General features: G+C 41.1%; 1 protein-coding gene across 4 annotated transcripts in view; it reads right to left on the bottom strand.

Moving 5' to 3' along the window:
- Positions 1-25224, bottom strand: part of EXOC3 (exocyst complex component 3) — a 30084-nt gene extending 4860 nt beyond the window's left edge. Inside the window, exons 1-9 of one of the 4 annotated variants that reach the window (XM_069958192.1) lie at positions 25131-25224; positions 22337-22486; positions 20257-20476; positions 18906-19587; positions 16630-16747; positions 15391-15516; positions 14977-15077; positions 3662-3772; positions 3150-3297 (exon numbers count right to left, since the gene is read on the bottom strand). In XM_069958192.1, the coding sequence (XP_069814293.1) occupies positions 3150-3297; positions 3662-3772; positions 14977-15077; positions 15391-15516; positions 16630-16747; positions 18906-19587; positions 20257-20476; positions 22337-22480 (1650 nt within the window). In that variant the 5' untranslated portion in view covers positions 22481-22486; positions 25131-25224. Of the gene's footprint in view, positions 1-3149; positions 3298-3661; positions 3773-14976; positions 15078-15390; positions 15517-16629; positions 16748-18905; positions 19588-20256; positions 20477-22336; positions 22487-24996; positions 25018-25066 lie in introns of those variants that run through there. The other 3 variants (XM_069958191.1, XM_069958190.1, XM_069958193.1) reach the window with 3 other exon arrangements.
- Positions 25225-25471: the final 247 nt, after the last annotated feature.

The following is a 25471-nucleotide window of genomic DNA, read 5'->3' as shown; positions in this document are numbered from 1 at the left end:
ACCTCAGAGCAGCCGGCCACCCGACATCCGCACCCCCCTGCAACTCACCCAGTACATCACTATCTCAGCTCTGCTACATCGCCTTCACTATCTCAGCTCTGCTACATCGTCATCACTATCTCAGCTCTGCTACACCGCCATCCCTATCTCAGCTCTGCTACATCGCCATTCCTATCTCAGCTCTGCTACATCGCCATTCCTATCTCAGCTCTTCTACATCGCCTTCACTATCTCAGCTCTGCTACATCGCCATCACTATCTCAGCTCTGCTACATCATCACTATCTCAGCTCTGCTACATCGCCATCACTATCACAGCTCTGCTACATCGCCATTCCTATCTCAGCTCTTCTACATCGCCTTCACTATCTCAGCTCTGCTACATCGCCATCACTATCTCAGCTCTGCTACATCATCATCACTATCTCAGCTCTGCTACATCGCCATTCCTATCTCAGCTCTGCTACATCGCCATCACTATCTCAGCTCTGCTACATTACCACCATCATCTCAGCTCTGCTACATCGCCATCATCAGGCATAAGCATTGCATGATGGGAAATGTAGTTTCCTATCTTGATTATAGACCATTTTTTAGAAAAACTTGTAACTCAGGAACGGCAGCAGCTAGAAAGACGGGAGACAGCTCAAAATACTCAGGGGGACTTACTGAGTAAGAACAGCTAGGTTTGGGAGCATTAAATATTTTAGCTCTTGGGGGGAATACCACTTTAAGATTTTCAGAATTATTTTTTTTTTGTAAATTATTACAGGAGCAGTCATCTTGCCTAAGTTTCTACTCTGTAAACAGCATTAGGAGATAAGCTTTACAGCAGCCCCATGCTCACAAGAGAGGCATCACCAGTCTATCGATGGTCCTGACCTATTTACTGTGCAGAGATTTGGCTTTGCCTGTGTCTTTACCATAGTGATAAATAGAAAACATAAAATGAAAAAACTAAATTTTAAAACTTGATTTAAGCCATTGGGGGGGGAGGTGTCAAGACCAACCTGTCTATATCTGTATGTGTGCCATGTGCACCTCTCAATAAATCTAGCACATCTGGGGCTGCTGCACACTGAGCTGGTGTAGGTCACCACCATGATTTACACCTTCTTGTCTGATAAATCAAACGTGGCAAGACGCCATGCCCCTTCTACATCTTCGCAAGCAGTAAGAAGATTAGCAGAAAGTCGCACATTTTGTAGGCAAAGAAGATAGGTGGTGCCAAAGTTTTTTCTGATCTGCTCCAGACGCAGCTTTTCTAGATTTCCCCCAGGTCATTTTCCGATACCCTTGAAAACTTTTCCAAAAGCGTCACACGATCATAGCACCCATGGATGACAGGAAAAGGAGTCCTCAATATGACATAATATGCCAGCCAACATGGACATACAAACAGGCTGTTCCATGTAGACAACACTTAAATGGACACTCACTAAAACTAACTTCTGACATATCAGACAAAGTCGAAAGTTATAAATCAGAGCTGATTAGACGATATAGCTGGCTGGCCTTGCACTCTGTCAATATTTTAAAAATGCAAAAAAGGGGTCCGTGGAGCCTCAGTTACGAGTCTCAAAACACGGGAATAGCCAGATATCCCTCTCTCCGGAGAAGGAAGCCCATTGCCAAGGGGTGCCTCCTAGTGGGGAGAGCACCAAACCACCCTGATACGTAGTCCCTCAGGTCCTCACTCTGTTGCGAGCTTTGGGACCTAAATAGGGAAACACCAGGGTGGCCCCTGTGAGTCAAAGTCTAACTCTGTGGCGAGTATAACGACATAAGACAAGGGTTACCAAGGTTAGGCATCCATCCACAGACTGCAGTTTCGGGGTATTTGCCCCTCGTCAGTGTGGAGCAGGATTCTGGCTACTGGGGCAATGATAAATAGACCAACAAAACACAACAATCACTGAACTCAGGGAGAACAGTGAAAAATTCCAATGGAGTACTCATTGACGAGTCTCCATTGATTATCCCATACAAAATTTAAATATGCAAAAAAGGGGTCCGTGGAGCCTCAGTTACGAGTCTCAAAACACGGGAATAGCCAGATATCCCTCTCTCCAGAGAAGGAAGCCCATTGCCAAGGGGTGCCTCCTAGTGGGGAGAGCACCAAACCACCCTGATACGTAGTCCCTCAGGTCCTCACTCTGTTGCGAGCTTTAGGACCATAAATAGGGAAACACCAGGGTGGCCCCTGTGAGTCAAAGTCTAACTCTGTGGCGAGTATAACGACATAAGACAAGGGATACCAAGGTTAGGTATCCATCCACAGACTGCAGTTTCGGGGTATTTGCCCCTCGTCAGTGTGGAGCAGGATTCTGGCTACTGGGGCAATGATAAATAGACCAACAAAACACAACAATCACTGAACTCAGGGAGAACAGTGAAAAATTCCAATGGAGTGCTCCACACTGACGAGGGGCAAATACCCCGAAACTGCAGTCTGTGGATGGATGCCTAACCTTGGTAACCCTTGTCTTATGTCGTTATACTCGCCACAGAGTTAGACTTTGACTCACAGGGGCCACCCTGGTGTTTCCCTATTTAGGTCCTAAAGCTCGCAACAGAGTGAGGACCTGAGGGACTACGTATCAGGGTGGTTTGGTGCTCTCCCCACTAGGAGGCACCCCTTGGCAATGGGCTTCCTTCTCCGGAGAGAGGGATATCTGGCTATTCCCGTGTTTTGAGACTCGTAACTGAGGCTCCACGGACCCCTTTTTTGCATATTTAAATTTTGTATGGGATAATCAATGGAGACTCGTAAATGAGTACTCCATTGGAATTTTTCACTGTTCTCCCTGAGTTCAGTGATTGTTGTGTTTTGTCTGTCAATATTTTGTCATAGACTTCTATGGGGATAAATGACGGAGTGAGGGGCCACCTATGGATTGCATCACACTGATGCAATCTTTCTTTATACTTTAACTTCTGATCAGAGAAGGGCTCAACAACAAGACACGTCTGTTTAAGTAAAGATTTAAGCTAAATACTGTGTAAAAGAAAATTTCAAGCACTTATCCGTATGGCTGAGACCTAATTCAATGCTCCATTAGTCAAAACATTATCAAGCCTATTCTACAGCCAGCTGCAAGGAGTTATTCACATTCTGGGGGTAGGGAAAAAAAACTATGTAAACCTCACATCTAAGTCCATAAATACTTCTGCTAGAAGACTCTTGCATCCATCATGGGCAATGTTGTCCAATATGGTGTCCATATTTGCAGAACCAGATGCCATGAAATCCTCTTCGGTCCTGAGATATTTCCTTTTCAGGCTCACAATAGATTCTCTACAAAACAAGACATTATAGTTGCTTTAAAATATGTAGGAATGAAGAATACAGGGTTAAATCTAAATGTAATGTAAAGGTTTCCTTAGCTTTTACAGTGAGATCTCTGCTTTTGTGCCTCTTCACAATAATAATAAGCTGCCTGTAATGGTCAAGTCTTGGGCTGCCTCCATAGGGAGTTCAGCTCCAGGACTATGCTGCCAGAACTGGAAATCACCATTACAGGGGGGCTTTCCTCCCCACAACTCTCACATTTGCAGGTAACAATCTGAACATGAACTGTCCATGTGGCAAAAGAGGGCATTTCAACATCAAGCAGTCCAAGACAACTCATATGGCTTCACATAGAAGTAAACAGGCTTACTTAAATGTCTGGCAGTTGTTAATGATGGCTATCATATACTGGACATAGCACGCAGGAAGCTGTCGGTTCCTTAAGTGTTCTTCCTTATAGAGCTGCGCCTCCTCACTGTACCTGTAAACAAAACAATACTCATCAAAATGGATGCAACATTTAAGATAGAAGGTCCATTTATCATAGAAACTGGTGTAAACTACCCATTGCAAGCTGTCCAATATATAACACACATGAAGACAAGAGAAAATCTGACACTATTCTTGCAGTTATTAATGTACTATACAAAGTGAATTTTGTTGTTGTATCCTCCAGTCCGTACTTTCTATAAAATGTATGGGCATTTCTGTCTACATGGGAAGAGAAGAAGCTAAGACCCACTGTGCTCCCCTGTATATCTAATTCATCTTTTTTTGTTGGATTTTAGATTGTTAGTATTATCATTATTATCATCATTTATGAAGGCTGCGGCCAGAGTGTAAGCCAGAGAGAAGGAGCAGATTTTCCTTTTCTCCCTGGCGTATAGCTGCTTTATCCCCTGCTGGAAGCAGGTGTAGATTTGTTGCACAGGGCCAACCGGGTTTACTAAGAGGCATGCATAGGCTTTATTTAAGACCCCCATTAACGTCTCCCATAGTGTACAAAAGAAGAAATGTCAAAATAGAACATAAGTCATGCTTAGTTAGTAAATAGCAACTAAATGGCATTATAAATGTAACTGAATACAGTAATCATGTAATAAATCTGTACACATTAGCAACAAAACATTCAGGTAGGTATCACAGAGCAGACAAATATGTACTGTGCCATATTGTATAAGATGTACACAGGAACATAAAAATCTTTCAAATAGAAAAGCAAAATAACCATAGCTATCATACAAAGCATGAAATGCCATAAACAAGCTTAGTTATTAAACCGTAACTAAATGGCATTATAAATGTAACTGAATACAGTAATCCTGTAATAAGTCTATAAACATTAGTAAAGAAACCAGGTAGGTATCACAGAACAGATATATATGAACATCATGCCTATGTAGCTCTATGTAGGTGGGGTCGCCTTGTGATGTGTTATCATAATTGGTGAGATAGAAGGCACACCTAATGGTCCTTTTAGACGGAATGATTATCGTTTGAATTTGCACGATAACAATCGCATTTAAGCGATAATCGTTCAGTGTAAACGCAGCGAACGATCAAGCGACGAGCAAGAAATCGTTCAACATCTTTCAACATGTTCTCAAATAGTCGTTGATTGTTCGCAAAAAAATTTGTAGATCGTTCAGTGTAAACATTCTTTCAACGATTTCACCTATGTGTGAGATAGGCTTAAGCGATCGTAAGACGATCGCAAAACGATTTTTCCGTACGATTTATCGTTCCGTCTAAACGCTGATCGTTATAAAAAAAAACACATTATTCATTCAAAATCGTTAATCATGCGATCGGGCGAATTATCGCTCCGTCTAAAAGGACCTATTGGCCAAGTGGAGAAGCAAACGAGCTCTGTTTGTTCACCGCTCACTGCCGCCACCATTCCACATGTCAGCAGTGAGCAGGTGAGTCCGGGGGGGGGGGGGGGGGTGGATTGCTAGATCGTCCGGGCAGCCCATAGCATATAGCAGTGTCTATTCCACAGAGCAACAGCAGCAGATAGCTGATTTACGAGTCGTTTGTTTTTCAACATGTTGAAAAACAAATGACTGCGACGATCAGCCGACATGAACGATGTCAACTGATTGTTGCCTTCTATTCCACGGGGCGATTATCGGCCGAAGCGTTCCGTGGAATGGGGCCTTTATCCTGCCTTGTAATGGCTCTGGAAATGCCTCATTTACAAACAGAATCACGTAATCTAATATGGTATTTAGGCATACATGGCCCTTAATGTGAACCCCCCCGGGCTGTATAACCCTGCTATGATCACCACAAGCCTTACTGATGTTTGTTTCATAAATATTTTTTCTAATTACTATTTTATGTTGTTCTATTTTTACATGTCTTCATCATTTTGTGCACACTATATTTGGGATGCTACTTATGATGCCCTTACTATTCTACAGACAGTGACATGATCAAGACCCAGGAGGGAGGAAATGTCAGCTTAAGGCTCACAGCCATCACTGAAGTCATATATAGGATGTATACTTCATATTGTACCAGCTATTTAAGCCCTTTGTGTCTGGATTTACTTTCATTTTTCCTCCTCGCCTTCTAAAACACAATACTTTTATTTTTCTATATACAGAGCAATATGAGGGCTTGTTTTTTGTGGGACTAGTTGTACTGTCTCATGACTCCTTTTATTTGACTTAAAATGTACAGCAGAACCAAAATATTGAGAAAAACTAAAACAAAAGAAAAATTTTGAAAACTTTGGGGGATTTTGTCCTAACATGCAAGTTACAATAAAAGTGACAGTTTAACTTTTGCAGGTCAGTGCAATTACAGTGATACCAAGTTTATATAGTTTATTGTGTATTATTTAATTAGTACTTTTTACTTCCTTGTATTTAAAAGGCCATAGTGCTTGCATTTTTTCACCTACAGACCCACGTGAGCCTTTATTTTTTGCGGCACGAATTGTACTGTCTATCCGTGCTCTCTAACATTATTACCTCTCTATTTCTCAAACGTAATCTTTCTAAAAGTGAACTTCTTGTATTCCCTCACTCTAACCAACCTAAACCCGACATCTCACTCTCAGTTTGTGGTACTACCATAACTCCTGTGCATTAAAGCGTAACTGTCATTTCAGGGTCATTTTTTGAAAACATTAAATATCAACAGTACAAGCGATTTTAAGAAACTCTGTAATAGATTTTATAAACCAAAAGAGTTTCCTTCTGGACTGAAAAAGCAATCTCCTAGCCTCCCCCCTCCCTTCAGAAGCAGCAGGATTTCTGTCTCCATTATGTGGCTATGGAGAGGGGAGGGGCTGTTAGGAGTGACTGAGCATGGAGCAGTCCTGCACAGCACAACACCCTGCAATCTTCTCTCAGTAAGTTCCTAGATAAGCACTGACCTTTCTGACCCCTGAATCCAGCGTTTTAGGTGCCCAGAGAGTCTAGAAACAGCTGACCTTCATGTCACCTCTTCCTGCTCCCTCATCTCCCTCAGCCCCTCCCCCCTCCATTAGGATAGAATGGAGAGAGCAGAGCCCGTCTTCACTGGCTTCTCTGTAATGAAGACGTGTTTGCCTTATAATGCACAGATAAGAAGTCAGGGGGGAGGCTGGGAGATTGCTTCTTGAGTACAGAAGGAGGCTGTTTTGGCTGATAAAACCTATTACAGAGTTTCTTAAAATCGCTTATACTACTGATTTGTGCAATAAAAAAAAAATATGACAGTTACGCTTTAAGCTCAATGTCTTTGGGTTATGCTAGACTTGGATCTATGTTTTACTCTCTATATTTAACCCCTTAGCGACCCATGACGTATCTAATATGTCATGGTGCCGCGGGGGGTGTTCAGTGCGGCGTCCCGCCGGGACCCCGCTCTAAACGGCGCTGATCCCGGCTGACATGTGCAGTCGGGCAGTGCCTCTATTAGCCGGCGCGGGTCCCGTTGCCGCGCTGGCTAATTAAGCCTCTAAGTGCAGCTGTCAAACCTGACAGCTGCACTTAGAGGCTTTGATCCACATGTCCCTGGTGCATAGTGCAATCGCGGGGGGGGGGGGGGGATCCGTTCTTCTGCCCGTGCCGGGCCTCAGCGTCGGAATGACGCTGATCCCGGCTCGGCAATAGATTGATATGGCCTGCAGCAGGCCAGTGCAATGGATTACAGATCTGAACGATCTCTGCTGTGTAGATACACAGCATTGATCTCTATGAGAGATCAGTGCTGTTTATATACAATTATACACAACAAAAGGACTAAATATAATAACAACAATCTTTATTCATAAATAACAAAACTCATGATCAAAAACATTTTAAAAATTAAATAACATGGTGTATTATGGCATTCCAGTTAAACTGACATGGTGGGGTAAATATCATAGGCAACAGCAAAGGCTACACAAATAAATAATCAGTGCAGTGCCAACACTAGTAAACACACGGGAGGTTTTAAGTCCAAGTCCAAGCTTCCCACAATGGGGAGTGTCCGCCCGACTATCTACCACCCAAGAAAAACCATAACCCTGCAAGCCTGTAAGCCTGTCACCACTAACCCATGTCAGCTTCTCCCCAACGTACGTTTCACGGTTCGCGCTTCCTCAGGGGCGTGTCTAAGAGCTGTCATGTGCCATTTAAATATGCTGGATTGCGTAAAGTCATTTCCGGGGATAAACGGCGCATGTCCAGAAGAAAGGCAGATGGCGGTGGAACGCATATCCGCCGCGTGAACCGCAGGCGGACATGCGCACAACGCCCCTTGTCACCGGACTGGAAGATTCTTCTGCCAATACATCCCGGACATGCGCACTACCGAAGCTGCAGTGTTAACAACCCGCTCCTATTCTACACTGATGGACTTGGATTTAACCCTTCCCTGATAGTAAGCCAGGTATCTAAAAGCCAAAATTTATAAATGTATCATTATAATACAGTGCAATAACGCAAATAGCAATAATCCTAAAGTGACAGTGCATAATGATCAGTAGTGAAGCATATTCTATAAAAAGGTGCATAATATAATAATAATAAGTTACCACTCCACAGACTAACGTGCAGAATTGGTAAAGTGACCGTGCCTACAGATACTAAAGTATATATACATATATACATATACAAGTTTATATACAAGTCCCCCAGGGGGACTTCTAGTTCAAGTAAAAATAAGAGTAAAAATGTTTTTTATTAATAAAAAATCCCCTCCCCCATTAAAAGTCCAAACCACCCCTCTTTTCCCATTTTATAAATATAAATAAATAAATAAATAAACATGTTTGCTATCGCCGCGCACGTAATTGCCAGAACTATTAATCACATTCCTGATCTCGTACGGTAAACGGCGTCAGCGCAAAAAAAATCCCAAAGTGCAAAATTGTGCATTTTTGGTCGCATCAAATCCAGAAAAAATTTAATAAAAAGTGATCAAAAAGTCGTATATGCGCAATCAAGGTACCGATAGAAAGTACATGTCATGGCGCAAAAAATGACACCTCACACAGCCCCATAGACCAAAGGATAAAAGCGTTATCAGCCTGGGAATAGAGCGATTTTAAGGAACATATATATGTTACAATGGTTTAAATTTTTTACAAGCCATCAGATAATATAAAAGTTATACATGTTATATATCGTTGTAATCGTAACGACTTGAGAACATGCATAACAAGTCAGTTGTACCATAGGACGAACTGTGTAAATGCAAAACTCCCCGAAATCAAAACAAATTCCTTTTTTTTTTCAATTTGACAGCGCAAATGACTTTTTTCCAGTTTCGCAGCATATGTTATGGAAAAATAATGCTTGTCATTGCAAAGTACAATTGGTTTCGCAAAAAATAAGGGCTCATGTGGGTCTCTAGGTGAAAAAATGCAAGTGCTATGGCCTTTTAAACATAAATTGGAAAAAGCAAAAGTGCAAAAACGAAAATTGGCTTTGACCTTAAGGGGTTAAAGCTCTTGCACGCTCCTGTCATCTACATCTCGAAAACATCTCCAGAATCCGCCCCTTTTTTACCACTGACAAAGCTCAGACTCTTACTGTCACTAAGATCCATTCTCATGTTGACTATTGTAACTCCCTACTAATCTGTCTTCCCTTCTCTAAGGTCTCCCCTCTCCAGTCTATCCTGAATGCAGCATCCAGACTCCTCTCCAGCTGTTACACTGACATCTCCCCCCTGTGCCAGTCACTGCACTGGTTGGCCATTAAATCCAGAATTCAGTTCAGACTCCACCCATAAAGCTCTCCACAATTCTGCACCATCATACATCTTATCTCCACCTACCATCCTACCAGTGGGCTACATTCTGCTAATGATCTTCCATAATTAGAACCTCTCACTCCCGCCTCCAAGACTTCTCTCATGCCGCACCAGTCCTCTGGGATTCATTACCCAAAGACCTCAGACTTATTTCCAACACCCACAGTTTCAAGTGTGCCCTGAAGACTCATCTTTTCAGACACGCTTATAACACTCCCTAAACTTGTCTCCCCCCCAGCTATACCTTCACCATCTACTCTATATCTCTTCCAGTGTCATTCACTTTCTACCTGTACAATGATATGCAACTTGTATAATTTTTTTTTTCTGACTGCTTTTAAAAAAATAAAGTTCAAGAACTCAACCTAACAGTACTGTTAGGAAGAGAGGTGTACAGCGAGTGCACTACTTGGTTGGCACCAAGAACCAGCAAATATGAGTAATAGAAGTAGTAGGCTCTCTAGCGTAAATCCCCCTAAATTATCCAAGTTAATATGTATAGTCTTCGATATATATCGTTTCTGGTTATATCATAAATGAGTGATTATAATAAGTCAGAATTGTGTATAGAGAGAAATAATTTTTATATTCATAAGATGAAACAAATAAAAAATTAAATTAACCAGTGAAGAATACAAGCAAAATTAAAAAACACACCTGTATCAAGATTCATAAGGCTCTATAGGCATATATATCAGTATACATCTTCATAGTATGATAATCACAGGAGTATATATATTAAAATTCTTAGTGTAAAACACATATAAAAAACATAGCAAAGCTTGAAGGATGTTTCATTAAAAACAAAAAAAAGGTATCTTTGTGTAGTATATTTCATAAACGACTATTTATCATAAACGATTATAGCAGTACAATCTTGTCCATATGCGACTCTGCAGGGCCCTTGCAGGTCGCAGTGGTTTGTAGTCACTGTGCTTATGGTAAATATAGAACTGTTCCTCTGTTAGTTGATTTGAGATACATTATATCACTTATTCTCGTATATGCAGAGGTAATACAGTTAAAATAGAATAAAAGCGGTGAAAGTACACCTCTCACCAGTCCCAAGTCTCTGTGTTTGCAGGATCTGCGGCCGCAGTTAGTAAGGAGCATGTAGATGGATATGGAACTTCGCCTGCTCAGAGATCCTTCATTCGGGAGGTTTTCCACAGAGTATTCCACAAAGATCTTGTCTCTCACATTTGTGGAGCTTCAGGAGGTATGTTTCATGTCTGATTGCCTCTCCCAATGTGGCTGGGTGCTCAGATCTGAAGTGCGGACTGGTGATATATTGTGCACAATGCGTCTTTCTGCTATATATAACGTTGCAACTCTTATTAGACGCGTTTCAGAACGATGCTCCCTTCTTTCCTCAGTAATATGTTGCAAAGTCTTTGCACTTTGCAACATATTACTGAGGAAAGAACAGAGCATCGTTTGTACTGCTATAATCATTTATGAAAAATAGTCGTTTATTAAATATACTACACAAAGATACCCTTTTTTAATGAAACATCCTTCAAGCTTTGCTATGTTTTTTATGTGTTTTACACTTAGAATTTTAATATATATACTCCTGTGATTATCATACTATGAAGATATATACTGATATATATGCCTATAGAGCCTTATGAATCTTGATACAGGTGTGTTTTTTAATTTTGCTTGTATTCTTCACTGGTTAATTTTATTTTTAATTTGTTTCATCTTATGAATATAAAAATTATTTATCCCTATACACAATTCTGACTTATTATAATCGCTCATTTATGATATAACCAGAAACGATATATATCTAAGACTATACATATTAACTTGGATAATTTAAGGGGAGTTAAGCTAGAGAGCCTACTACTTCTATTATTTAAAAAAATAAAACCATTAAAAACAATAAAATGTGTTTAAAAAATTGCTCTATTACCATCCTTATAACGCTTTAATTTTTTTTTCATCTATGGGGCTGAGTGTTATTTTTGCGCCATGATCTGTACTTTCTATTGGTACCTTGCTTGCATATATGCAACTTTTTGATCACTTTTTATTACAATTTTTCTGGATTTGATATGACCAAAAATCACCAAGTTTGCACCATTTACCGTGCGAGATCTGGAATGTGATAATTATATAGTTCATACGATTGCAAACGTGGTGTAACCAAAAATGTTGATTTACTCATTTATTTATTTTTATTAAATGGGAAAAAGGGGGTTGATTTAAACTTTTATTATGGGATTTTTTATTATTAAAATGAACTTTTTTTATTTTTTTATTTACTGCATTAACTTTATCCCCACAAGGGGGCTACAGGGAACACTTAACTGATTTTACATATTTTACATAAAGATTAATGCAATAGCTATGTACTGGCACTAACCTATGTAATTGGAACTTGATCACTATGGGTTGCTTGAGTCCATAGTAAGGCAGTGCCGAGCCGGGATCAGTGTCATTGCTGACTACTGGGCCAGCAGGTACAACGGATTGCCTCCTCACAATCAACCAGAGAAGACTATTTTATAGAGATTAAAATGCCGCTGTTAGTTTTGACAGTAGCATTTAAATGGTTAAGTAGCCGAACACAGCATTCGGCAGCAATGGCTAATAGCCGTGGTCCCTGGCTGCTGATAGGAGCCTGGGGCTGCGCGGTTCAAAGTGGGGTCATGGCTTGACCCCTTTCTGAACCCTACTACCTGCCTTAGGATGTGCCAGTACGTCCTAATGTGGGAAGGGGTTACACTTCCTCTATTATAACCCCTACAATTGGTTTCAATTGGACTTTTAATCTCTTTATTAACTTTTTTCTGATGTATGATGCGACCAAAAAACTATTTTGATGGTTCGCATTATTTTTTGTTTACGTGTGGGATTAATACCATTTTAATAGATCGGACATTTCTGCTCACAATGATACCATATATATTTATTTGTATTTGGGTTTGCATTATGAAAAGAAATAAAGGGGGGTGATTTAAAATGTTATTTTGAGAGGGTTTTTTTCACTTTTAAAAACTTTATTTATATATATTTTTTTTACACTTAAGTCCCCCAGGGACCATTTATAAGCAATCACTAGATTAGATACTAGATACTGATTATAAGATTGGTGCTCTGCTAAGAATCTGGCCATTAGCAGTTTAACACATTGGCAGTTAAGTGACCCATCGGCCCCCTGCACCACCCCTATCGGACTCCTGACATGTGTGGCACCTTTCATTTAGTCCATTTAATACAGTGCCACATGGCTCATGTGAATGGGTTAAAATTCACGTTGTTATATGCTAACAAATAAAAAGTTGTGCGCAAAAAAAAAATGATATATAGCACGGTGCCATGGTTCTTATCTTTTTATATTGTGAGATCAGCCAATCTTAACACAGAGCATCACCCTTATTTCAGTCAATGTTCATTGCCAGTAGAATATATAGGTGCTTTTGAGCTGCCAAAACAACTGTGATCCATAAAGGCATGGACTCCACAAGACCTCTGAAGATGTCCCCTGGTATCTGGCACCAAGATTTTAACAGATGATTTAACCCCTAGATGACCTAGGACGTACCGGTACACCTTGTGTGCCTGTCCCCAGACAACCCTGGGCGTACCAGTACGTCCTGTGTTATGAAGCACGTGCCGGAGCGAAGCGCACTTCAAAGCAGGTGGGAGCTGGCTGCAGTAAGTAGCTGGGCCCTCACCGTTAATGACAGGCTGCAGCAATTGTGCTGCAGCGTGTCATTAACCCCTTAAACCCCGCAGCGTTTAAGTGACAGGGGCCGTCCCCTGTCGCTAACGATCTGGACCCCCGCAGTGCGGTCCGATCGGTGCTCTGCTGGTTGAGTCTGCCACAGGCAGGCTCAATAAGCAGAGCGCCTACAACACTGATCAATGCTATCCCTTTGGCATAGCATTGTACAGTGTATGCAATCTAAAGACTGCATGTAAAAGTCCCCCAGGGTAAAAAAAAAAAAAAAAAGTTTTTATAAATACCCCAAAGCCCCTCCCCCAATAAAAGTTAAAATCACCCCCCTTTCCCATTATATAAATAAAACATATAAAAATAAACATATTATATACCGTAGTGTGAGTAATTATCCGACCTATTAAAATATAATAAGCGTCATCGCAGACGGTGTAAACAAAAAGAGGGAAAAATGCGCCAGGATTACCGATTTTTTGCTACATTACATATATATATATATATATATATATATATATATATATGTGTGTGTGTAGAGAGAGAGAGAGAGAGAGAGAGAGAGAGAGAGAGAGAGAGAAATAAAAACTTCCGATCTGCACAAATATGGTATTAATAAAATGTAGAGATCATGGCGCAAAAAATGACATCTCATACAGCCCCATAGGTGAAAAAATAAAACCGTTATGAGAGTCACAATAGGCCCATTCTAGTAATAAATAATTGCAAAAATAATGATTTCATAAAAAATATATATATAACATAAGAAAATATGTGTAAGCCAGCATATGGTTGTTTTTTCAGGCTGACCTATAGAATAATGGTATCATGTCGCTTTTTCCATATAGTGCATTACGTAGACACAGGAACCCCCCAAAAGTTACCATATAGCTTCTTTTTTTACGATTACACCAATTTATATCTTCATAAATAATATATTTGGAATTCTGTCATACATGTTATGGTAAAATGAAAGACGCCATTACAAAGTACAACTACTCCTGTAAAAAACAAGCACTTACATGGCCCTGTAGATAAAAATATGAAAGTGCTAGAGCTCTTAGAAGAGGAGGAGGAAAAAAAACAAAACACAAAAATGAAAATTTGCAGTCCATAGGGTCATTTTGGGCGTGGTCCTCAAGGGGTTAAAATGTACCTCCAGTGTTGTTTTTGTTGTTTTGTTTTTTATGACTTAACATGCAGCACTGTGCACAATATTCATTTCTCTAATGTAATTGTATTTTGATTTTTAAACAGGAATATGGTTTCAAGGGTTTTGCCACATACAGTGGAACCTTATGAGAGGGAGTTTCCCAAACCTTCTTCATAGTCTCCAGTTAGAGACCAACACCATGAAATGTAAAACACCAGAGGTACACTTTAATGCTATATTCATTCAAATGCCACATGTATACATTAGAAAATCTGCAAAAAAAAAAAGTGTTCCAATACTGTGGTATACCTGCAGAATGCCCAAAGATGAAAAGACCGGCTGTTTCACTGCAGTATACAGGATTTTGTAGCACATAACAGCCTGTGTCAGGTCACTGGCTTCTCCATTTAAAAAAATCTGGCACTTCTAACAGCAACCAATCCTATTTAAAGGATCCTTTTTACAATTCTATTTAGACATTGCCTGCTGTCTGTTTTAGGGCCCTTTAGTGTTATGATGAAATGGGGAGACATGTTCACATTATTAAACAATAGAGAATAAAGGTAATGGAGGTTTGGTAACTTTGGTAACTACTTATTAATACCTGTTAAGAAATGCATTCATTTGTTGCAGACACAAGTGTAAAACCTTTTTCTTCAGCTCTTCACTAATCTGAGCTGCTACTTGCAAATTCTGTTCAAACATCTAAAAGAGATAAATACGTGTTAGGTCAAGTGTGAACAGCATCATAAATTCAGTACAATATTAATATACTTAAATGTGGACAAGAAGTATGCAATGCAGATTCTGGGTAAATTGTAATATAAGGGAGGATATGCCGAAAATGGAGTCCAGTTATGGACTGGTAATAATGGTTGCAAACTTTCCCCCCCCCCTAGCCTAGCTGGTCTTACTAACCAAGTATCATAGTCATAACAGCACTTATAAAACTACAACCACCTACCATGCCCCATTCCTCTTACTGTCCTCTAATGTTATGGCATAAGTGATAAGTTACCTGGAACACAATGGCTGGAAGAGTGGTCTGGTAGTAGCCGTCTTGATCTGCTTCAGGCTCTGTATTTTTATCCCAGTCCTTTTTATCTGTCTCTAAGGCTTTTCTCAGCCATGCAATGATATTTGACTAAAGAAATGTAAGCAAAAGTGTTATATTTTTATGTCTGAACTACAATAAGAACAATGAAGTGAAACTGACGGACTGATATCCACAATATGGTTTGACCCCGATATGGAGGGCAGCCTGCATTACCTGACCTCACTATACAGTGGTAAGCATATACAAGTGGGGAATAACAACACAAAAAGTGGACTTCCATTTGGAGAAATCTATTCACTTTTCAAAGTAAGGAATTCTGTGGTGTAGGTAGAAAAATATGTACTTGGCACTGAAGCTATGCAGTATTTAGGGCTGCTGACCCCACATCTGTCATGTATACAGATAAGGAATAAAATGAAAGGGGTCACTGTGCCAGACTGCACTACTTAAAGGGGCTATCCAGGAAAAGAAACTGTTTCTTCTAGAAACAGTGCCACTCTTGTTCTCAGGTCATGTTAGCAGCTCAGTTCCACTGAAGTGAATGAAGCCAAGTTGTAATACCACACACAACCTGAGGACAGGAGTGACACTGGTTTTGGAAGAAAGCAGCAATTTTTTCTAGTTCTGGATAGTCCCTTTAAAAATGGCATAAAGGACACAACGTATTCCTAAGACTAGTACTTTTGTAGACATTGCTCCTGCAGTAAAAAAAAAAACGCCAGATTCCACAGCTCAAAAAAAGTGCAGTTTTCTTTATTTGTGCATATGAAAAACCAAGTTAAAAACACATGCCTACGGGTTTAAGGGTTCTCCCCTTTATCACAGCCATGCCATGATTAAGGGGAGAACCCTGAAACACTTAGGCACATGGTTTTAATTGTTGGTTTTTTTTATATATACACAAAAACTTTATTGTAGCTGTGGAATCCAGCGTTTTTACCTACCGGGATACGTCTCGAGTTTCCCACCCACGTGCTCCATCCAAACCACAGGGAGATGAATATTGGGGTGAGCTGACTACTGCACATTATGAGACACTGCTCCTGTTTGGAGCCACATAACACTGCATTTAGGCCATACATTTTGTATGTATGCCCTTTAAGACTTCGATTCATGTCTATTAAATCTACTGTATCTGCACATATACTGCAAACTTTTTTGCAAACTCAGGACTATTTTTGGTGAAAAATAACATCTTACTTGAAGAGTTGCCATGTACTTATGTAGAAGCTGGTCCACCACATCTTGGGAAAGAAGTGGCTTCATTGTCTTTACGTCTACTTCTGGGACCAGATCTGCATTACCCATCATTTCTGAACTATAATATAGAAAAAAAGAATAAGGTAAAAGTAAAAATATCAGTAAACAGGCAATTATATTGAAACCTCCAATACAAGTTTAATCAGCATTAAAGGTGTTTTTCCAAACAGTATTTATCACCTATCCATAAAAACAGTGTTCAATATACACTGTAGGTGTCTGACTGTGGTGACCCCCATTGATCAACAGGATGGCTGTCCCTGATTATGGGACTGACCATGATCGCTAAGTGCTATACTCTATCAGCCCCACTGATGGTGAATGAAGCAGTGCACTACTGCTTTATTCACATAGGGAACTTTGTGAACACCATGCTCTTGATCAGTGGGTGTCCCGGCAGCAAGACCCCCTTAATCTCCCACTATTCCCCAAAACCCTCAGTGTCATGCACTTCTACATCATCTTTATAAAGGGAATAAGGTGATAGCTGGTTTAATTGTTTGTGTCAACTTAGAGTACATTGACACACTGCAAATTATTTGGAGGTATTTATATGTCTGTTGTATTTATAGGAATGAGGTTTGCAGAAACCCATGTACATGGTGGCATCATTCACATAAATGGAAAGCACTTTCCAGTCACATGAACTGCTGCAACAAAACTCTTCATGTATCTCAGGTATCCAAAACATAATTTAAGGCAAAACTAATTTTATATGCTTTGTGCAGTGCCAGATGGGGTGAGGTGGTCTATAACACAAACATCTGCTCTTCAAGTAACAGAGAAATGCACCCCCACCCGTGCACTATGGAAAACACATAGGGGGAGATTTATCAAACTGGTGCACAGTTCATTACATCATATAAGGACACATTTTAGCTCCTGTATTAGAGCTATAAGTCCTAGTCATCCATTAGTATAATAAACTGAACAAACAGTCATAAATCTCTATGATACTGTTAGTAGTGGCCATAAGACCTGGCTGTCTAAATGTGTGTTAACATATAACATATAAAACATATGTTAAATCAGAAACATGTAGGGCAAGCTTGTCTCCTGCAGTGATATGCCTATGCAAATACTGGAATCCAATACTAATAATACTATGTACATGTATGTAAAGCCTCATTGGCAATGCACGCTCTTCTTCTGGACCAGTCTGTAACTTTATAAGCTCATGGTTATCATACTTGCTTGCTTTTGTTGAATGTTCATGTTCTGTATTTCAACCCCTCTGTGTTTGTCATGTACCTTGCCCTCGAAATGTAAAAGATATCCCAAGGAAAATGTTTCATGGTTGGTGGAAAAGGTAAAAAAGAAAAAAAATATATACTCACCTTCTCCACTGATCAGCCACCACTGTCCAGATGGAACCTACCCCAACTTCCTGGTGGTGGCTGGCACAGGGAAGTGGCCACTCAGCCAGTCTCTGTGTCCATTCTCATCCAATGCTTAGCTAAGCAGGCGACTCCCTGTGCCAACACTGACATTAGGAAGTGCTGAATAGCCCGCCCTGCTTCAGCAGAACAGCAGGGAGTGCAAAAGGTGAGCAGAATTATTAATTAACTTTTTTTCCGGCATACTGTTTCAAAATGGATTATCCCAAGCATAAAAGAAAAAATTAGCTGATCTGTGGGAGGCGAAGCAATAGATACGATAATGAAGGTCAGTGCAGGGCCCCTGCTCCATTCATTATCTATGGCACTTCTTGTCATTGCCAAGATCTGACCTCAGCTATGTTTAGTAGTTCCAAAGAGATTGAATGGACAGTGCCACCCCTGTCACTTGGTGGACAAGAGGCCTTCATTCTCGTGACTGATGGGGATCCCATTGGTTGGACCTCCACAGATCAGCCAGTTATGAATAGGGAATAACATAAAATAAACATACATATTATAATGCTGCATACAATATGAATAAGTGGCCTATTACTCCAGGGACTCTTTGAAGGGTCATTATCTGAATTGTAGCTAAAAGTGGTCAGGGGATTACCACCTACAGCCAGTACTAGACGGCATAACTACAGAAACGGGATAGAAATGCAGTATCTAGTCATTCAGCTCCTGTATGTTTTATGGTAAAACTGAATGTCCATTACAGTAATTACCAATTTTTCATACATTTTTAAAGCTCACATAAATTCATCATAATATACAGGCAGCATTACATTGGTAAGCAAAGACTGAACAGACGTATGTTCATGTCTGGAGCATTACCTATGATAGGTGTTCAGAACCCAAGTGAGGAGGCTGACAATCTCATTTGCTTCAAGATCTTCTGATGCCAACTCTTGGATCCGAGATGACAAAGCTTGATGGTACAATTCTAACATCTTATTGAATATATTGTAAGAAGGGGGAAAACACTGCACCATGAGGTTTTTAACTACTACGAGATCATCCAAAACATAGCGACGGATAATTTCCAAATGACGGACCAACCACATTTTATCAGACTCTCTTGTTTCGGCCTGAGTGCCTTCAATTCTTGTTCCAATTGTTTTATCGAGAACCTGAAACATCTTTTCCTTCCATTTCTTAGGTCTTCCTGGAGGAATAAAACCAGTCTGTTTCTTCCTGTCCATCATGCGGCGGTCTATTTTCTCCTCCCGTTCTACTATTCGGACCACTGAGACAAGTAAGGTGGGATCTTTGCGAACAGTGGTTATAGATCTTTGTAGGACCATCCACAACTGTTTAGCCAGCTCATCAGACAAATGCTGAACTTCCCCGAAATAATTCTGAATTAGGTTCATGTCATGGGTATTTTTGCTGTCCATTCGGTATTGCTCATACATCAGGTCATCACGAGAACATTCCAGGTCCATCAATTTGCGATGTGCTTCTAATAGTTCCCCTTGTTCAATGAGATCCTGTGTCTCTTTTACAATTTCTGGCACTGTAAGACAACAGATAGACTTAAATTTTTAACAGTAAATAATTAGGACATTTGTAACATGTCTGCACCAAATCTACTGTGTGTGAACTTATTCTGCTCTGCCCAGGGGTAAGTGTCACACTTCTGGCACACTTACTCATTGGGCTGATCTCTACCTCCTGACACTACATTATTTTCTGGTTCAGTAGTCATAATGGTCAGACTGTGGGATCATGTGACCACACCTCTGACCATCTTCTCTGCTCAGTGCATATGAACAGGCTGAAAGTCACTGTCTTGTATGTACTACCTCTATGAGGGCTTTATAGAGGGATCTAATCACTGGGAGCCTGATGCCTAGAACTAAGAGGTTGCAGCTCTCAAACTGGCCTCGTGGTTCTGGGGATCAGCACAGGGCCTAGTGGTCAGATTTCCACAAATAGGCCATGCATGGCATATCCCATAATGGGAATGCATTTGTTGTTAAACCAGTTAAAGGGGTTGTCCAGTGCTACAAAAACATAGCCAGTTTCTGTCACAGACAGCGCCACTCTTGTCTCCAGCTTGGGTGGGGTTTTGCTGCTCAGTTCCATTGAAGTGAATGGAGCTTAATTGCAAACCGCACCTGAACTGGAGACAAAAGTCATGTTCTGTTTAAAAAACGCACATGAAGATTTCTAAAGGAATTACCAGAAAAAATGTTCTTGAGATTCTCAACTGCGGCGGCAAGTTGGCTGTGCTGAACAACAGCATCTTTCACATCTTTCAGACTTTCAATAGTATTGATACTTTGCCTCCAGTCTTTGCTAAGGTTTCCTAAAGATTGCTGTATGTCTTTTACATCATTCAGAGCATTGTGGAGCTGGTTCAAACCTGTCCTCACACCATCAAGTTGCGACTGGATAGCTGCCTGTAAAATAAATAAATAAATAAATAATAATAATATAAGAAAGCATTTCTATAAGGGTCACTTCATAAAGGGGCAGTCTAAAAATATGTAAGAAAAAAAACAACGAATCCTCCTGTTAAATCTCTCTTCCCTTCAGCACTGTTGCCCCTATTGTACCATGGCAGTCAATGCCTACAGCGCTTATGCCAGTAGGTATAGCACAGGACTGCTGATGCTGGCTATATACTACTGTGGTCATGAGCTGATATAGGACTGCATTGCTGATGGCATATAAACAAGGACCAGTAGGCGACAACAGGGGCATCAACACTGGGGCAGGAGGGATTTAAAAGGCAAGTAATGTGTTTTAGAAGTAAATGTTAGAAAATAAGGCACACCTATAATATTGCATCACAAAATATGAGCAGCGTGTCCTGACATATCCTTCCTCCACAGGGTTATACTAAAAATGACTATATGCCAAACAAACATGATAGATGATACAATCTCACACTGAAGAAGACTGATGATACAGAGCATGTCATGTTGCACATTAATGCTGGTCACAAGTGCTCCTAGAATTTCTGCAGTGCTTTCATTGAATACATATCAGCCCATAATCCTTACTGTCCATCTACTGTCCATCTAATCCTTGGTTCATGGCTCCACAGACACTATTCTATGGTTGGGCAGATTCTGCCTTCTGCTGAAAGAACTGACATGTCTATTCTTTTGGTGGAGAGTGGAATCAGCCCAGCCATAGAGTGGTGTCTATGGCATGGGCGGATATGCGTGCCGCCGTGAATGGGTACAAGCCACGGAATCCGCTGGAACTTCTCCGCGTGAATTCTGTAGTCTGAACCTACTCCGAGGGGCCGTTCACACTGTGGAAAACAGGTGAAAATTCCGAGTGGAATACCTGACGTTTGTAATTCCACCTGCCTCACTGCCTCAGTGTTAAAGGGGTAGTGCGGCGCTAAACATTTATTCACAAAATAACACACATTACAAAGTTATACAACTTTGTAATGTGTGTTATTTATGTGAATGGCCCCCTTCCCCGTGTTTCTCCCCACCCACGCTAGACCCAGAAGTGCTGGTGCATTATACTTACCGCATTCGTGTTAACCTCCGTCCGCCGACAATGACGTTGTCTTTGGGAGGCCGGCAAAACTGCTTCATCCGTCCCTCATGCCGGTCCCCCTATGCCGCGCCATAGCCACTCAGCCGCGATTGGCTGAGCATAACTGTGCTCAGCCAATCGCGGCTGAGCCGCTGGTGACACAGCAGAGCGGGGCCGGCATGAGGGGCGGATGGAGCGATTTGGCCGGCCTCCCGAAGATGGCGTCATTGTCACAAGATGGCGGACAGGGGTCGACATGAATGCGGTAAGTATAATGCACCAACACTTCCGGGAATGGCGTGGGTGGGGAGAAACACGGGGAAGGGGGCCATTCACATACATAACACACACACACAAGTTGTATAACTTTGTAATGTGTGTTATTTTGTGAATAAATGTTTAGCGCCGCACTACCCCTTTAAGTATAGGGCACCTCTGCTCTCCACTGAAAGAATTGACATGTCCGCTCGGAATTTCTGCCTGTTTTCCGCAGTGGGAACGGGCCCTTACTGTTATTTTAATACACCTGTTACACTGATATGGCAAATGTTTTGATCAGTTGGGACCTCAGTGCCGACACCCTGACCAATGACTAGATATAGCTGAGAGACGCGCAAGGCAGAAGCTCTAGTTCAGGACTACTCCTTCTAAATACATGGCATATCTATACAAGATGGCAAGGCCCCATTTAAATCCAGTAATTCTTCTGCTGACAGCATATAATTTTGGAGAGGAGGAGGCAAGAGGTAAAAGCTTACCTTCAGTCTGGCCTCTACAGATGCCTTTTTCCGTGCTTCTCTTCTCCGATACTGCTCCACCTTATCCAGCTGATCTGGTCTCTGCAGCATGCCAGCTACGCGCTGCACAGCAGTGGCCACTGCCTCCCTGTCTGGCTCCTCCATGCTGGGCTAAAAGGAAAATATAGGATGAAGATTCATGAACCTCTCTTACAGTAAGAATGCCCTTTGTTACACATCGCAGCCAATCAGAGGTCAGCTTTCATTTTACCACAGCTCATTAAAGTTGAGCTGTGATTGGTTGCTCTGGACATTCTCTTCTACAGTTGAAACACAAAGCAATGGATCTGCTGAATAAACATGTTCCACACCCTGGACCCACTGAATGTCCTGTACATCAATAGGAGGCTAGTGGCCCAATGGCCAGCAGACTCTCCTGTACGTAGGTGGCTGAGGTACAGTGCGGTCAGTGTGTGACACTATCACTCAGCTACACGGCACAGAAAATCACTTTCTAAGCACATTCATCTTACAGTGCTATTCTGATGGATAAGAAAGAGGACCAACTGCAGCATTATAGAAGCTGGCCTCTTCCATTAATGAAAATTACATATTAAATCCTTGATGCGCTATACTGAGTCATGTGACCATAGTAGCCAATTACTGGCCTCAGGGGTGATGGCAACAGATACGGCACATGACCACTGACCACCGGCCTTAAGCCTCACCCCTTTTATATAAACAAACAGCAGCGTGGGGGCATGGAGCTCACTGTAGTGGCCACTGGGTTTAGTCCTTTAACAACAGCACAATATAGTAATACAAAGATCACCTCACTCCTACTACTAAGGATTTATTTTAATATATATATTATGTATATATTTTCACTATACATATGTGTGTGTGTATATATATATATATATATATATATATATATATATATAGTATACAGCTCACTTAGATCTGTGTATAGGAGTATACAGCTCACTTATATCTGTGTGTATAGGAGTATACAGCTCACTTATATCTGTGTGTATAGGAGTATACAGCTCACTTATATCTGTGTGTATAGGAGTATGCAGCTCACTTACATCTGTGTGTATAGGAGTATACAGCTCACTTACATCTGTGTATAGGAGTATACAGCTCACTTACATCTGTGTATAGGAGTATACAGCTCACTTACATCTGTGTATAGGAGTATACAGCTCACTTACATCTGTGTATAGGAGTATACAGCTCACTTACATCTGTGTATAGGAGTATACAGCTCACTTACATCTGTGTATAGGAGTATACAGCTCACTTACATCTGTGTATAGGAGTATACAGCTCACTTACATCTGTGTATAGGAGTATACAGCTCACTTACATCTGTGTATAGGAGTATACAGCTCATTTACATCTGTGTATAGGAGTATACAGCTCACTTACATCTGTGTATAGGAGTATACAGCTCACTTACATCTGTGTGTATAGGAGTATACAGCTCACTTAGATCTGTGTGTATAGGAGTATACAGCTCACTTACATCTGTATGTATAGGAGTATACAGCTCACTTACATCTGTGTGTATAGGAGTATACAGCTCACTTACATCTGTGTGTATAGGAGTATACAGCTCACTTACATCTGTGTATAGGAGTATACAGCTCACTTACATCTGTGTGTATAGGAGTATACAGCTCACTTACATCTGTGTATAGGAGTATACAGCTCACTTACATCTGTGTATAGGAGTATACAGCTCACTTACATCTGTGTATAGGAGTATACAGCTCACTTACATCTGTGTATAGGAGTATACAGCTCACTTACATCTGTGTATAGGAGTATACAGCTCACTTACATCTGTGTATAGGAGTATACAGCTCACTTACATCTGTGTATAGGAGTATACAGCTCACTTACATCTGTGTATAGGAGTATACAGCTCACTTACATCTGTGTATAGGAGTATACAGCTCACTTACATCTGTGTATAGGAGTATACAGCTCACTTACATCTGTGTATAGGAGTATACAGCTCACTTACATCTGTGTATAGGAGTATACAGCTCACTTAGATCTGTGTGTATAGGAGTATACAGCTTACTTACATCTGTGTGTATAGGAGTATACAGCTCACTTACATCTGTGTGTATAGCAGTATACAGCTCACTTACATCTGTGTATAGGAATATACAGCTCACTTACATCTGTGTGTATAGGAGTATACAGCTCACTTACATCTGTGTATAGGAGTATACAGCTCACTTACATCTGTGTATAGGAGTATACAGCTCACTTACATCTGTGTATAGGAGTATACAGCTCACTTACATCTGTGTATAGGAGTATACAGCTCACTTACATCTGTGTATAGGAGTATACAGCTCACTTACATCTGTGTATAGGAGTATACAGCTCATTTACATCTGTGTATAGGAGTATACAGCTCACTTACATCTGTGTATAGGAGTATACAGCTCACTTACATCTGTGTGTATAGGAGTATACAGCTCACTTAGATCTGTGTGTATAGGAGTATACAGCTCACTTACATCTGTGTATAGGAGTATACAGCTCACTTACATCTGTGTATAGGAGTATACAGCTCACTTACATCTGTGTATAGGAGTATACAGCTCATTTAGATCTGGGTGTGTGCGTGTATGTATAGCAGTATACAGCTCACCCACATCTCTCTCTATATGTATACTGAGGGGCCCAGACACTACTATAGACACATGTACTGCCCGGAATACACACACGATCACGGCCTGCCACGGCCGGCAGCACAGTACGGACAGGCATACATCATACCCAGCTTTACCGCAGCTCGGTCTTGTGACGGCCACTTCCGGAAGCTGATATGGTATTCCGGCAATAGACGTCCCTGACTTCTGGCCTCACCCACCTTCCGGGAGATCACCAATCACAGTGCTGGTCTCATCTGCACAGCCCGCCGCTCCCTGTATCGGCCGCTGTAATTGGCTGGAGTGTTAGGCCTGAAAGCTGAGTGACGTGCGGCATCTAGGGAGTGCGGAGGAGGTCCATGCTGCGGCCCGGCTTTGTGCTGAGTGACCGGGTGTCATCGCTGAGAAACACGGAGCTCTTATACAGGGGACACCTGATGCGGATAACACAGATCTCTTATACAGGGGCACCTGATGG

This window comes from Dendropsophus ebraccatus, chromosome 2 (genome assembly GCF_027789765.1).
Source record: "Dendropsophus ebraccatus isolate aDenEbr1 chromosome 2, aDenEbr1.pat, whole genome shotgun sequence".
In the NCBI taxonomy this organism is placed as follows: domain Eukaryota; kingdom Metazoa; phylum Chordata; class Amphibia; order Anura; family Hylidae; genus Dendropsophus; species Dendropsophus ebraccatus.
This window is presented reverse-complemented; position numbering and strand designations above follow the sequence as displayed.